General features: G+C 19.2%; 1 protein-coding gene across 1 annotated transcript; it reads left to right on the top strand.

The window, feature by feature from the left end:
- Nucleotides 1-905: 905 nt before the first annotated feature.
- Nucleotides 906-16136, top strand: PGAL8A_00504500 (conserved Plasmodium protein, unknown function; the record flags this gene model as incomplete). The annotated part of the gene is made up of 2 exons (XM_028673862.1): nucleotides 906-10112; nucleotides 10305-16136. The coding sequence occupies 2 exons, from the start codon at nucleotides 906-908 to the stop codon at nucleotides 16134-16136; spliced, it is 15039 nt and encodes a 5012-aa protein (XP_028530273.1).
- Between the last annotated feature and the right edge of the window lie 860 nt (nucleotides 16137-16996).

Below are 16996 nucleotides of genomic sequence, written 5' to 3'. Positions count from 1 at the left end.
TATTTTTTTTTTTTTTTTTTTTTTTTTTTTTTATTTTTTTTTTTTTTTTTTTTTTTTTTTTTTATTTTTTTTTTTTTTTTTTTTTTTTTTTTTTATTTTTTTTTTTTTTTTTTTTTTTTTTTTTTATTTTTTTTTTTTTTTTTTTTTTTTTTTTTTATTTTTTTTTTTTTTTTTTTTTTTTTTTTTTATTTTTTTTTTTTTTTTTTTTTTTTTTTTTTATTTTTTTTTTTTTTTTTTTTTTTTTTTTTTATTTTTTTTTTTTTTTTTTTTTTTTTTTTTTATTTTTTTTTTTTTTTTTTTTTTTTTTTTTTATTTTTTTTTTTTTTTTTTTTTTTTTTTTTTATTTTTTTTTTTTTTTTTTTTTTTTTTTTTTATTTTTTTTTTTTTTTTTTTTTTTTTTTTTTATTTTTTTTTTTTTTTTTTTTTTTTTTTTTTATTATTACACCATTTTTATAAATGTATTTTTTTTATATCTTTTAATTTCACTATTTTTTATTTTTTGATGGATAATTTTTTTTTTGTTCTTTATTATTAAATTCTTCTATTTTTTATTTTTGCTCTAAAATAATATAGATATTTATTTTTAACATATGTATATATTTCTGAATTATCGTATAAGGAAAACAAAAAATATTAGATATAAAATTGCATTTATGTGATATTAAGAAAAAAAAAAAAATAAAAGATAAAATACCATAATAGAATAGTGTAATTTTATGTAATCATTGTTATAAGCAATTTAGTAAATTGCAGATAATTTTTTTTTTTTTTTTTAAATATATGTGTACAAATTATTTAATATATTAAATACATTTAAATATTTGTATACTTATATATGATTTTTTTTTTTTTTGAAATTTACTATTATTTTTTATTCTTTTATGTTATCAAATATATAAGTAAAAATGATTCCAAAAGGAGTTATTCAAAAGAAGTTAAAAAAAAAAAGATTGAAAAGGCTTATAAATAAGAATAAGAAAAGAAAAAAATCTACAATATTCTTTAACAATAATGAATTAAATTATATATACAAAGATGATTTTACAATAATAGATGGGGAAAAGATAAACGTATCAAAAGAAAAGGAGAAAAAAAGCATGAATAAATATGTTATAAAATTACAAAATTTATATAAAGAATTAAAATTAGAAGAATGCTTAAGATATGGGTTAGAAAATTTAGAAAAATTAAAAAAGAAAGACTTTATTGGTAAAATTGAATTTTTGAAGACTATAGGAAATGCATATTTTTATTTTGAAAATTATAAGTATAGTTCGTTTACATACATTTTATTATCTAAATATTTAAATAAAGTTAATGAAAAATATAAAATAGAAATATGCTATAATGCGGGAATAGCATTTATAAAATATTTTTTAGAAAGTAATGATATAGAATATTTTTTAAATGCTAAAACTTCTTTTATGTGTTGTTTGTTATATAATGATAAGGAAAGTGAATATTTCAATCCAACAATTTATGAAAGTACAGTGAAAATATTAAGGAACAATTTTCTAACGGACATAAAACAAAATTCTGTGAATACAGAAAACGTAGATTTTGAAAATAGCTCCCATGAAAGTATTTTTCTGAAAAATTATTTGAATTTATCAAGCATAGAAATAAGAAAAGAAGAATCAAATACAGAATCTACTTACTTAAAGAGTATTAGCAATATTGAAGAAGATTTAAAAGAAAAAACACATAGGAAGAATATAGAAGACAATATAAATTTTGACTCAAATTACTTAGATAACATTCAAATATATGATAGCAGTTTTGATAAAAAAGACCTTTCAGCAAAGAAGAAATATTTATTACAAAGAGAAAGAAAAAAAAATAATATTAATGATATAAACAATGTAAATAACAGGAAAGAACAAATTTACAATAATGATATTTCAACTGAAGATAATTTAATGAAAAAGAAATTGGAAGAAAATAATCCTAGTAATTTTGATAATTTTTTTATGAAAAAAAAAGTTTCTGATGATAAAGGTGATATGAAAAGTTTATCAAAAAATGATGAAAAAAATGATGGAAAAAATGATGAAGAAAATGATGGAAAAAATGATGGAAAAAATGATGGAAAAAATGATGGAAAAAATAATGAAAATGATTTGATTAATATTTATAGTTCTACTGAATGCAATTTTTTTAATAAAAATAAATTAAATGAAAATATACAATTTAAAAAAAAGAGAAAAATTACATGTCAAAGTATTGTTTCTGCTGTTCATTATAATAGTAATGAATTTCTAAATAATTACAATTCTTCACAAAATGAAAACTATATTTTAGAAAACTACTCAGAAGATATAAGTGATAGTTTAATTAATAAATTAGACGATTTCTTATTAGAAAATGTAAAAAAAAAAAAGAAGAAAATAAAAACACAAAGAATGAAATTATTAAATGATAATATACATGGAAATGATAATGCATCATATTCAATCAATAAGATAAAAAAAATATATAAAGAATATGAATTTAATTTATTAAAAGAATATTATTACATATACGATTTAAAAAAAAAAAAAAAGGAAATGAAAGAAGTATTAAAAAATAAAAAAATACTCGATTTCTTTAATACTATATATAAGATATGTAAATATAAAAAGTTCAACACTTTGATAAAATTTGTTAACAATTTTTCACATAATAGTATGGTACCAGATGAAAGTCATTGTAAAGTAGTTAATATAAAAGGATACTCTCGGAAAAATGAAAATGAAGAAAATAAAAATAAAATTGTTGAAGAAATTACATACAAAGATAAACATACTAACGAAAATATAAATATTAAAGAATTAGAAAAAAAAAAATTTGAAGAGATATATAGTTTGTCTTCTATAGAAAAAAGATATAAAGAAAATAATGAAATGGATAATAAAGAAAGCAAAGAAGGAAATAAAACTGAAGAGGAAAAAATTGAAAAAAATAAAGAAATAAAGAATAAAAGGCATAAAAATGAAACTAATTATAATAATATTATAGAAATATATAGTGATATAAGAAATAGCATAAAACAGAATGGTTTAATATATAACAAATGTAATGAGAAGTATTATGAAGAAAAAAGGGAAATAGAAGAAACAATTATTTTAAATATTAATAAAATAAATAAAAAAAGAATAAGAGATAAAGTAAAAAAGTTAAGTTCTCATAACAACTACTTACTACCAAATGTTGGCGATAAGATTATAGATGATATGGATAAATTATTTTTAATGAATAACTATTCCATTGTTCTAAAAAGCATTAAAAAAAATAAGAATATAAAACATATTTATCATTTATATGAAAGTATGTATGCCATTGATAAATTTGATTCTATTAATAGTAGTAATTTTTTTAATATATCTCACTTTATTATTGATATATTGTTACTTAAACAAGTACAAGAAAAAGACGATTTAAAAAAAAAAATTAAGAAAATAAAATATTCGTATAGAAAATATTATACTAGACATACCGAATCTAATTCAAATATCCTTTTTAAAAACATAATAAAAAATGTACCAAGTAATGATATTGAAGCTAATTTCGATAAATATGAAGAATTTACCTTTTTTAATTTAAGGAAAAGAAGAAAAATAATAAAATCAAATGAAAATAATTTGGTTAATAATGATACAAAAATTAATCCTACTATTATTGCATATAGCAACGATTCCGAGATATGTATGAATAATAAAAGGAAAACATTAAACAACACATATGAAAATTTAGGAAATGATAAATATCATAACATAAATAATATCATTTTAGATGGTAGTCTCAATTCAGAAAATATAAAGAGAATGGAAAATAGAGAAAGTAACCAAATGGAAAATAAAGAAAAATTCAATGAAATGGAAGAAAAAGAAAAAGATAATATGGAGAAAAAAGAACAAAACAAGAACTTTATAAATGATAGAAATATGTCAAGTAATGAAATGAGTTGTGAATTGAAACTAAAAAAGAAGAACATATTATTTCATAGTTATAATTATGAAAAAGAAAAAATTTTTGCAGAAATAAAAAAAAGCGAAAAAGAATTTTTTGATATAGAAACTCTTTTTGATTGTCTTAACTCTATGAATGAAAATAATTGCATTAAAGATAAAATAGAAGAAATTATTTTAATTTTATTTTATCATTATTGTGATAAGGAAAATAATATAAAAAATACATTATTGAAAATTTTCTTTTTTTTTACCAATAATAATATTATAAATAAGAAAAATGTACACTGTTACTTATCTTTTTTAAGATTATATAATCTTTATATGTATGATTATAAATGTAAATCATTAAATATATTTTATCATAATATTGAAAATGATTCAGAAAAAATTAGAAATGAAAAAAACGATATATCTATAGACTCCAATTTAGAGTTTGATAATTATGAAGATTTGATACATTTTCATTTATATATGCTAAAATTATTATACAAGTGCTATTTAAACAAGTTAAAAAAAAAACATACTTTTGATAATATAAACTTAGAAAAAATGATTAATTGTACATTCGCTATTTTAAATTTTTTATTAATAAAATATAGTTATGATCAACAAAATGGCAAGATAAGGAGACGCATTATATTTTTATTTTTAGAATTCTTGTATATAAATTCAAAATATTATTTTAAAAATATAAAATTTTTCATGGATACATATGATATAAATTATTTAATTAAAAAAGAAAATGCTAAAATTCGAGAAACAAACATTGAAGAAAAGGTATATAATAATTTATATGAAAAATTTACTCAAAAGGATACTTTAAAAGAACAAGAGAAAAACGAAGGAAAAGTGGATGAAGAAGAGAAAAAAAAAGAAAACGAAGAAAAATATTCTGAAAGAAAAGAATATGAATTGAATGATGAAAATAGAGAGCATAATGAAAAATATGATGAAAATGAAAAGAAAGAAAATGAGAATCAAGAAGTAATAGATGAAGAAGAAATAGAAGCTGAAGCAGAAATAAGAAAATATGAAAAAAAAGAAGTAGAAGGATATGAGGAAAATGAAAAAGAAGTAAGAATAAGAGAAAAAGTTGAAGAGAAAGAAGAAAAAAAAAATGAAAGAAATAAAATAAAAGAAAATGTCGATAATCATGAAGTAGAAGAGGAAGAAGAAGAAGAAGAAGAAGAAGAAGAGGAAGATGGAGAAGAAGAAGAAGAAGAGGAAGATGGAGAAGAAGAAGAAGAAGAAGAAGAAGAGGAAGAAGAAGAAGAGGAAGAAGAAGAAGAGGAAGAGGAAGAAGAGGAAGACGAAGAAGAAGAAGAAAGAGAAGTAGAAAAAGAGGAAGAAGAGGAAGAAGGAGAAGAAGAAGAAGAGGAAGAAGAAGAAGAAGAGGAAGAAGAAGAAGAAGAAGAAGAAGAAGAAGAAGAGGAGGAAAATGAAGAAGAAGAGGAGGGAAGTGAAGAAGAAGAAGAGGAGGGAAGTGAAGAAGAAGAAGAGGAGGAAAATGAAGAAGTAGAAGAAGAGGAAAATGCAGAAGGAGAAGAAGAAGAGGAGGAAGAAGAAGAAGAGGAAAATGAAGGAGAAGAAGAGGAAGAAAATGAAGAAAAAGAGGAAGGAGAAGAAGAGGAAGAAAATGAAGAAGGAGAAAAAGAAGAAGAAGAGGAAGAGGGAAATGAAGGAGAAGAAGAAGAGGGAAATGAAGGAGAAGAAGAAGAGGAAGAAAAAGAGGAAGGAGAAGAAGAGGAAAATGAAGAAGGAGTAGAAAAAGAAAAAGATGAAGAAGAGGAAGAGGAAGAGGAAGAGGAAGAAGAAGAGGAAGATGAAGAGGAAGACGAAGAAGAAGAAGAAAGAGAAGTAGAAAAAGAGGAAGAAGAGGAAGAAAGAGAAGAAGAAGAAGAAGAGGAAAAAGAAGAAAAAAAAAAAGAGGAAGATGGAGAAGAAGAGGAGGAAGAAGAGGAAGAACAAGAAGAAGAAGAAGAGGAAGGAGAAAAAGAGGAAGGAGAAGAAGAAGAGGAAAATGAAGAAGTAGAAAAAGAAGAAGAAGAGGAAGAGGGAAATGAAGGAGAAGAAGAAGAAGAAGAAGAAGAGGAAGAGGAAGAAGAAGAAGAAGAAGAAGAAGAAGAAGAGGAAAATGAGGGAGAAGAAGAGGAAGAAGACGCTGAGGAAGATGGAGAAGAAGAAGAGGAAGAAGAAGAGGAAGAAAATGAAGAAGAAGAAGAGGAAGAAGAAGAAAATGAAGAAGAAGAAGAAAATGAAGAAGAAGAAGAGGAAGAAGAAGAAAACGAAAAAGAAAAGAATGAAGTAGAAGAAAGAAATGAAGAAGGAAAAGAAGAGGATAATAAAGAAAATAAGAAAAAAGAAAAAAAACACTCTTTGAAACATAATAATTTAATAAATAATAATATTCCTTTTAAGCTTGTCGGAAAAATTAAAAAAAAATTCAAAAAATTAAATGAAAACATAGATCTTGCTTTTTCATCTTTTTTAAAATGTTATAACAAATGTTTTTTTATATTAAATTTAAAATTATATGAAAATAAGTTTTTTAAAAAAAACATTATGAAGAAGATCAAAAAAATTGTTTACTATTGCAATAGCCTTTATAGTATGGTAAAAGTAAAAAAGTTACCCATTTACAAAGTTTATAATTTCACATTAAATGAATTAAACTGTAATTTATATAATGAAAATATTTTTTCAAAGCCACATTTTTTTAAGATATTAAAAGAAGACAAATATGTTAAGAAAATATACACACATAAGCAAGATTATATTTCAAAAATGAATGCATATAATATCAGCAACATGTTTAACAGGAATATTACAAAAAAAAATGATTTAATGAGTATCCTGGTATCTTTTACTAGACGAGTTAAAAAAAAATATGAAAAAAAAAAATTAAGTAAAAAAAAAAAACAGTTTATTATTCTAACATACTCTTATAAATATGTAAAGAATTGCATTTGTAAGGAAATAAAAAAAAATAGTATATTATGCTTATATGAAAAAGCAAAAGCATTAGACAAAAATTTTACTTTAAATATTGATTCACTTCACTCTTTATTTGACACAAGATTATGCATTTTAACTTTGAATTATGAATTACAAAATATAATTATTCAATTTATTAATGATTGTATGAATTTCATCATGAAAAATAAAAAAAAAGCATATTTCATTTTGATTAGAAAAGTAATGAATATTTATAACATGATTTTTTCTATATTTTATTTACGTTTGAATTCTTTCTCAGAGTTCCATACAAATAAATTATATAAAGTACTTTCTCAAAACAAAGATATATTTTCTTATGATGATAAAATTAATTCAAATATGCTTAATTTTTTTAATTTTATAAATTTTAGATATGGCTGTTCATACGATTTTTTAAATCATGTTTTTACTTCTTTTCATGTTCTTATGAATTTTATAGTAAAAATAAATGTAAACATAAAAATAGATAAAAAATTCATAGGAGTTCAAAAAAAAACAAAAGGCAATAAACAGAATACTCAAAAAAAAGTGGAAAATATAAGTCATGAAATACAAAAATATATTAAAAAAAAAAAAGATACTGAACAGTTAATAAAAAGGAAGAAAAGCACAATAAATTGTATTTATTTAAAAAAGGAAAAAATATATAAAATAATAAAAGAGATAAAAAGAAAAGTAGGAATAAATGGACAATTCAAAATAAAAAATAATCTTTTAGAAAGAAAACTAGGAAAAAAAATAAACAAATGTTATAGTTATTTCGTGAAAGACAAAAAAAGGGTAAAAGAAAAAAGAAACAAACAACAAAAAAAAATTAATATTAAGAAATATTCACAATTAAAAAGAAGCAATAGAAAGTTATATTATTTAGCTCGTAATGAAAGTTATAAAATTAGTAAAAAAGTGGGCAACAAAAATATAAGAAAAAAAAAATTATGTTCTTTAAAAAAAAGTAGTAAACTGAACAAAAATAGCACAAATTTAAGTTACACAAGAAGACGTTTTAGATATATAGAAAGAAATAATAGATATAAAATTAGAAAAGATAACTACAAAAAAAAGGAGAACATTATAGAAAAAAATTTGTATAAATATAAAAATAAATATAAAAGTATATTGAACAGTTATAAAAAATTAAAGAAAATAAAAAGGAAATTGAAAAAAACAGTAGACAATACTTCTTTTTTTAAATATATATCTATAATAAACAAAAGTGATCATAAAATTTATACATCTCTTTATCCGTTATTTTCACATATTTTGTTTATTCTTATATCCATTTTATATATAGAAAATTATAATATTTTACATTTACGAAAAAGTCAAGATTTTTTCATGATTAATGATATATATAACACTTACTATATATTTTTGCATATTTCAAGTAGTATCATATTATTAATATCTTCTCCTTTGAAAACTCACTTGCATTTTTATCCATTTTTAAAATCAAAGCAGGGATGTTTCATTAAAAGAAAGAATATAAAAGAAAATATAGAATATAATAATAATGAAATAGAAAATTTAGATAAAAAATATGTAATATCAGCAAGTGAAGATAAAAATCATCAGAACATTCTAAATTTCTCAAAAAATAAATTAGAAATTGAATCAAATACCTCAAAATTAAAAAATAACTCTAACTTAATAAAATGTGGCAATAAAGTTGAATTAAATAGGAAATGTAATAATAAGTATGAAATTTATTTGCAAACACTTTTAAATTTTAGCTTAGTTGATGTTTTGCTAGTTTCAAAGAAAAAAAATAATACCAAAAGGAAAATAAAGAAAAATAAATATATCTATATTTTTTGTAATTTAGTAGAAAATTTATTGCAGATTAATATGTTTTATGTAGATTTATTTAATAATTGTAAAAGAAGTAATGTACTTCAAATGAATGAAATATTTTTAAAATTAAATAAATTATGTAAAGATAACAATATAATGGATGATTTTACCCAAATGAAACAAACATTAATTAATCATGCTTTATTTAAATTTGTTTTACAAGATAAATATTTAATATATTTTGATTTAAATAAAAACGAATTATACAATATTAATAAATGCTCTATGAATTTGTTTTATTTTTCTTTAAATATTTTGTTAACTTCTTTTAATACAGATATATCGATTCACTTAGAAAGAAATATATATAATATTAATCTTTATCATCAAAAAAATTTGTATTATGAATTAATTTTAAATAATATTAAAAGGACTATTCTTTATATAAACAATAGTAATAAATCTTCATTTAATTGTATATTTCCTTGTGTAATATATTACTTAAATAAATACAAAAAAAGAAAAAAAACAAATAAGAAAAAAAAAAATAACATAATAACTAGTAGTTTAAGTCATGTTTCTTTATCAGATGTTAAGTCTAAAAGTTGTATTTCATTAGGAAATGATGCAAATGAAAATAAAAAAAAAATTAGAATAGACACAATTTTGAATAAAAAAGAAAAAAATCAAATTAGAGAAGTTATTGATATAGATAATATTGAGTATGCTGATAACCAACACTTGTCTTATAATAAATGCATAAATTACATTAATAATAGTAACATCATGATAAATCAAACTAGAAATGATACTTTTGAAAATAAAAAAAAAAAGTTTAGAAAAAATAAAATAATTAGTAAGATAATTTTTGATATGATTATGCCATATACAGATATAAAAAATATTAAAATTCAAAACAAAATATATCGCAATAATCACTCTATTAATGGTCTTATTAATATTTGTTTTTCATTTTTATTTAATAATTTCTTATTTTTAAAAACAGTGTATCCTTTTGACATTATACCAAAAGACAAAAATGAAAATGAATCAGATGATAAAAAAATAAAAATAACAAAATATACCTTAGATATATTTAATATGAAAATGAATGAAATAAAATCAGTTGAATTATTTTTATCCTTGTATATTCATAAATATATGCAGAGTATATGTTTAGATATAAAGAAACTAGTTGATTATAATACATATTTAAACCAATTCTTCTGGATATCAAAAAAAAGTCATATAAATATTTCACACAATGATTATATATATCTTAATTATAAATATCGTAATATTTATTACAAGTTTAATGATTATAATGTTTTACAATTTTTAATAAATTTTAAAAAGTCCAAAACTGAAGGAAAAGTAAAGAAAATACAAAAATATACATACATATTTTTTTTTTTTTTTTTTTTTATTTATAGAATATCTCAACTATTGTATAAATGAAATATATTTATCTTTTTATAATGCATTATTTGAAATACATATGTATATCCATCTGTGGAATATAAAATTATTTTCATTCCTTTTTATTTCATTTTATTTTTTTTATAGGAATTTATGATGTCTTTTGTAAAAATTTTTGAAAAGCTCATTTCGATAGATGATGAAACCATTACCAATTTTATAGACCCATTAATTTATAACATTTTTATAGACTATATGAAAGATTTATTTTTAAATGATGATTATTATTATGTTTGTTTCTATGAGTATATAAAAAATGTTTATTTAGAAGAAAAAAAAAAAACTTTTAAAATTGAAAACTTCGATTGCTATATAGGTGAGTTAAATGAATTAAATCCATATAAAATAAAGAAGAATATGAAGAACAAACTTAAAGAGAATATTGATAAAAGCTGCTTAATGTTAATAGTTAAAAGGAAGATATACAAAAGTTTAAATTACAATAATTATTATGAAATTGAAAGTAATGTTGATATTATAAAAAATGGACATATTAATTCAGAGGGAAATTTAATTTTAAATAAATTAGACAAAAATTTTACAAATAAAGATACTTTTAATAGTTTAAGAAAACATAAAAATATAAATGATCATAGTACAAATGAGAACGATGATGACAAAAATATAAATGCAAGTAATATTTCAAAAAATACAATAGAACGATTAAATAAAAACGAAAGCGTTACGATAACATTAAATAATGATCCATATTATTTTAAAAAAATACACATATATTATAAAAGTAAATTATTTAGTATAATTAATAAAAAAAATATTGATTATTTAGAATTAACGAAAGTTATAAATGAAAAGCATTACAATCATTTTAGCAATATATTTTACAGTTTTTTTATACATATAATGAGTGAAGTTAAATATGACTATAATAAACAGTACAATTTTAATATTTTAAAAATTATTGATAAATTAAATATTGGATTAAAAGCATCATTTTATAATAGCAAAAATATTTTTTTATATTATTATATTTTTCAACAGTATTTTCACTTATATAAATTTTTAGAAGACAAATATTTTTCTGAATTAGTTCTTTCTGAATATTTATTATTAAATATAACAACTAAATTAGTTGATAATTCTTTATATAATACTGATCTTTATAAAATGTACTACTTTTTAAAATTTTTATACCTAAAATATACGTTGAAACATACAGATATACTAATTAATTTTTTGATTTATGTATATTATAAATATTTTTTTTACCATTATAAAGGAAAAGACAATTATTTTAATTACTTTATTGACCTTTTTATTAGTATACATGAAGAATCATATAATAACAGCATATTTACATCAGAATATAAAAACAAAGAAAACAATGCATATATGAATTTTACAAAGGAAGTTTTTTTTACAAAAAATTTTTTTATCAATTATGGTTCTAATTCATCGTTAAAAAATACATTAAATAATGATAATGATAATAATAAAATTACGAATGATGGACACAAAAAAATGAATAATTATTATTTAGTTTTATCAAATTCACAAAATAGATATATTCAAATTTTATTCTTTAAGATTCTAACAAATTTTATAAGGTCAAAAATTAGTTTGTTAAATGCAAAACATCTATTTGATAATTTAAATTTTTATATATCTTCTTACATTAAATATACTCTTTTTTATTCTTTTGAAGAAAAAAGTAACTGTTTTGTAAACTCATTAAGATATAAATATTTCTTTTATGATTTTAAAACAATAAAGAAAAACATAAAATTATGTGTCTACTTAAAAAACATTTATTTAAAACAAGATTTATTCAATAGTAATATATTATCCTTCTTAAATATAGAATGTAAAAGGGATAAAAAAAGATTAAATAATAAAAAGCACTTATATAATCAAAACAAAAATAACAGTGAAAAAAGTTTCATTGATTCACAAAATTTGAAAAATTATAATAATGAAAATTCAAAAAAAAATAGTATTGATGTTAATATCCAAAATTTTACAAATGTAAAAAATAATAACATAAATATAAAGGAAACAACATTTTCAGAAAATGAAAATAATTCAAAAAATAAAAATAAAGGTGCTAATGCGAAAAGGTTAAGATATGAAGAAGAAAAAAACAGTAAGGTAAAAACAAAAAAGAAAAAAGTACTAGAAGAAAATAAATATTTAGAACAAGAAAAGGGAATAAAAGTTGATAAAAAAGATGAAACACATATAAAAGGAGTAAAAGTTGAAGTAGAAGCAAATTTAGAAAACTCTGAAGTAGCAAGAAATTCTAATGCTGACCATTCTCATAATTACAATAATAAAAAAATTAATGAAAAATATAAGAGTAATATAGAACTTGATATTGAAAAGAACTTAAAAAATTATAATTTAAAAGTTATAAATCAGAATTCAGATGATAAAAATGAAAATGATAAAAAAAAAATTAGAGTAAACATTAAAACAGAAGAATTTAGTGATGTAGATATAAATCCATTAGATGCATTAGATCAATCAGAAATACTAAAAAATAAGTTTTATAAAAAAATAAACAATAATAAAAAAATTTCAATAAAGTATTATATAAGAATTTTAAAATTTTACTTAAAAAATAAAGTTCATGGGTATTCTATAAAATCATTAGAAAGTTTAAAATTACATGATAAATCTATTTATTTAATATTTCTATTTTTGGGAAAATTATTTAACTTTCTCTTTAATTCCTTGTTATCTTATAATGGTGAAGAAGACAATATAAAAAAAAAAACGAATACAAAATTAAATAATGAAAAAAAACTATCTAAAGTAGATTCTAATTCTTACTCATATGATAAGTTATTGTTATATTTTATGCTTATTTCAATGTGCTATTATTCAGACAGTTTAATATTTTCAAGTGTTAATTTTTTAGATTTTCAAAACATTTGTTCAATTAATGAAGTTACTTGTTTAAATAAAAAGAAAGAAGATAATATAAGGAATGTATCAGAAAAAACATCAGTAGAAAAAAGAGATGAAAATGAAAAAGAAAGAATAAAAGGAGATAACAAAAAGGTAAAAGAGGAAAAAAATAAAATTGAAGAATATGTTAACAATATAAAAAATATAACATTAGAAGAAAATATGATAAATGCAAAAAATATAATAGAAGAGAAAAATGAAGATTTAAAAAAAAACAAATTTCCTTTAAATCCAAGTTTTTTAAATACAAATAGTTATTACATTTTTAGAAGTAAGGCAAATGATATTATTAATAGTGATAAAGAAAGTATAAAAATTATTATCCCATTATATAAATTATTGGTAACACGATTAAAAATATGCTTATATTACCCTAGATATTTCTTTATTGCTTGTTTATTTAATTTTAAAAATGAAACAATGTTATCAAATAATCTTTTAAATTATATAAAAGAAGAAAAATTTCTCAATGAAAATATTAAGTATATTTATCAAGTAGATAAGGATCCGCAAAACGTAGAAAAGGATTACAAAGTTACAAAATGTGATACCATAGTAGATGAGTTTAATAAAATTGAACATTTTGATAATTTAAATACTCCTGATTTAAAAAATTTAGTAGATGTTACAGAAAGTATTAATTATAAAAATATGGAAAATTTTGTAGAAAGTTTAAAAATAAAAGAAGAAAATTACAATACTTCAAATAATTTTATAAAAAAAAACCCAAGTACAAATGAAAATGGTTCTTTAAGTAATATTAAAAATGTTCCATGTAATAATAAGAAAAAGGAAAATAATGTAAGTAAATACATAAATTATTACAATGACTATTATGAAAATTGTAATTTGAATAGTTCTGTTTTATATGATTTAAGTAATTCACAGAATAATTTAAAAAATGAAGAGTTAATTGATAATATAAAATTATATGAAAACGAACAAAACTCATGTAAACTTTTAAAAGAAAATTGTATTAAGAATAATGATTGTTATATCATTGAAAAAGATACGCATATATCTGAAAAATATAATGTAACCAATGATACACATGAAAAAGAGATAGATATAAATGAAATAAATAAATTTAATTATAATTTGAATAAATTAAAAGTTATAATAAAAAATATAGAAATTAAATATAGTGATGTTATCAATGACATAATTGAAGGTTTAAAATTTATTTCAGAAAATAAAAATTGTAACAATTATAATTCACAAGCTGCTTATTATGTGTGTATATATTATTTTATGAAAAGAAATTATGCTAAATGTATACAATATATTAAAATATTTGTTGTTAAAGGAGTATTTAAAATATGGCAAAACGATACTTTTAATCAAGATTATTACAATTTATACTGCAAAAGAATTCAAAGAAATGAATTTTGCTCTATTAAATATTTTACTGTTGTATTAGAAGTTAGTAAAAGCGTTTTGAAAAAAACCTTAACTAAAATTAATGATGAAATGTGTAATGAAAAAAAAAAATTATTAGAAAACATCTACAATAATAAACTAGAGGATGAAATAAATAAAATCTTAGTAGAAGTAAAAATTTTGGACAAAATTAAAGAAAGTAATGAAAATGAAAAATTAATTATTGAAAATAAAGATAATCATGACAACAATTTGAATAGCAATAATAATAATAAAGACGATGAAGAAGTTAAAGCAAATAACAACAGAGGAATAATGACAGATCTTGATATAAAAGAAAAATTAAATAGTAATGAAAATACAACTAATATAAATACCTATGTATTAAATTCAGATAGTATGAATGATAAAAAAGAGAATCAATATTCTACAAAAGAAAATAAATGGATTTTCTTAGGGTTCGATCATTTAGATCACTTAAATGAAACATATGAGATATTGAAAATACTTTTCGAAATTTATTTAAACTTAGGTAAAACAATGAAAAAATTTAATGATTGTAAAATATTAGAAGAAGCTACATCCTCATATGGTTATAATTTATCAATTATTAACATACTTTTTAAAATGCTAACAGAGCATTTATGTTTTATCTTAGAAGTATTATGCTATTTTACTCCACATATTTTAATATATCCAATTATTTTGCTATTCTCTAATAATCACGATAAATATTTTTATTTAAAAGATGCTTCTATTAATGAAGAGATAATTTATAATCGTGAGAGTTCTTCTATAGATTTAAGAATTTTCAAGTTGTTTAGAGAATTACTAGCAAATAAATCAGTAGTTTTACCATCTTATTTATCAACAAGAATGCACAATATATTTTTGATAATTTGTAAAAAATTATTGTATTATCAAAGATGTGAGGAAGACATGTTAAAGAATATGAATGATGACAGCAATAAGGGAAACAAAAAAAAGAAAAAGGGAATTATTCAATTTGTTATTAATGCACTTAATAATGTTAATAAAACAAATCTTTCTTATTTTGTGAAATTATTTAAGAACACAAAATTACTAAATTGCACTAATTATTTGAATTGTGAAAGTGTTAAATTTTTAACAAGTAAATTAGTCTATGATTCAACCTATTCAGATATAAATAAAAATCCTCCATTAATTGAATTAGATGAAGATATAGTAGATAAAACAAATTATCCTATCAATAAGGATATTGTAATGGATACCCTTAATAAATTATCAAATAATTTTTATGATATAACAGATAAAGGTACTCTAAATAACACTGATCAATTAGATAGTGAAAAAAATAAAAAAAATGCCTTATTTTATATAAGATTAAATAATGAAAAATATATATGTTTATATGATGATTTTGATATACTTAGTAATATAAAAACTAAACATGAAGCTTTAAATTCGGTTTATTCATTATTATCACATAAAAATTCCTTGTCAAAAAAAACAGATAATAGCAATTTAAAAAAAAAAAAAACTTCTGATTTAATTATTCCTGAAGTTAAAAATTCTGTTCGAGAAAGAGATTTAAGAAGATTAAATAGAGAAAAAAGTAAAGTTATGTAATTATAAGAAATTGTTCATAAAATTATGTAGCAATATGTATACATAGAATTTATCATGTCTTTATATTATATCATTTTATTTTTAAACATTAAGAAATGCATATACTTTTATGTTTTAGTTTTGTATATTACCTTTTTTTTTTTTTTTTTTTTTTAATTTTTTAATTTCCTTTTCAATGTATATTATATGACATCAAAGTTTTGTTGCATTAATTTTATTGACATCATTTTATTATACTTTTTTTTTTTTTTTTTTTTTTTAAATAGTTTTTATATATATACTAAACAAATTGTATGTCCTAATATTTTTAAATTCAAGATAATAATTTGTATTTATTTTTTGTTGTATTCTTTTTATCTATATGTTAATTTGATAATTCCCAATACATTTTTAAAATATTAACGAAAAATTTTTTAATTCTTTATGCTTCATTTATAAAATCTGATAAATTTTATATAATACTTATGCTTACATTTAAATTTACATTATGAATAAATCTTTTTTATTAGAAGATATCAAATAAATCTTATTTTTTTATTTAGCTAAAAAATATTATGAGAAAAATACTAACAAATAGAAAGCGTAAAATTAAAATAATGATAATTTTGCTGTTCTTTTAAAGAATAAATAATACAAATTTTTTTATTTTTATTCTGTTTTTCATTAGTAAATATTTGAATTTTAAAATATATGAAAAATAAAAAGATACATATATATATATATATATAAAAAAAAAAAAAAAAAAAAAAAAAAACTATATTATATAAAATTTCATATTTTAATTAATACAATTAAAAATTTGTAAATAACACTTCTTAATATTTTAATAAAATTTATTTCCTCAAAATATAAATCCCTTT

Source organism: Plasmodium gallinaceum (genome assembly GCF_900005855.1).
Source record: "Plasmodium gallinaceum strain 8A genome assembly, contig: PGAL8A_v1_152, whole genome shotgun sequence".
NCBI lineage: Eukaryota > Apicomplexa > Aconoidasida > Haemosporida > Plasmodiidae > Plasmodium > Plasmodium gallinaceum.
The sequence above is the reverse complement of the archived record's forward strand: the minus strand, read 5'-3'. Positions and strand labels throughout refer to the sequence as shown.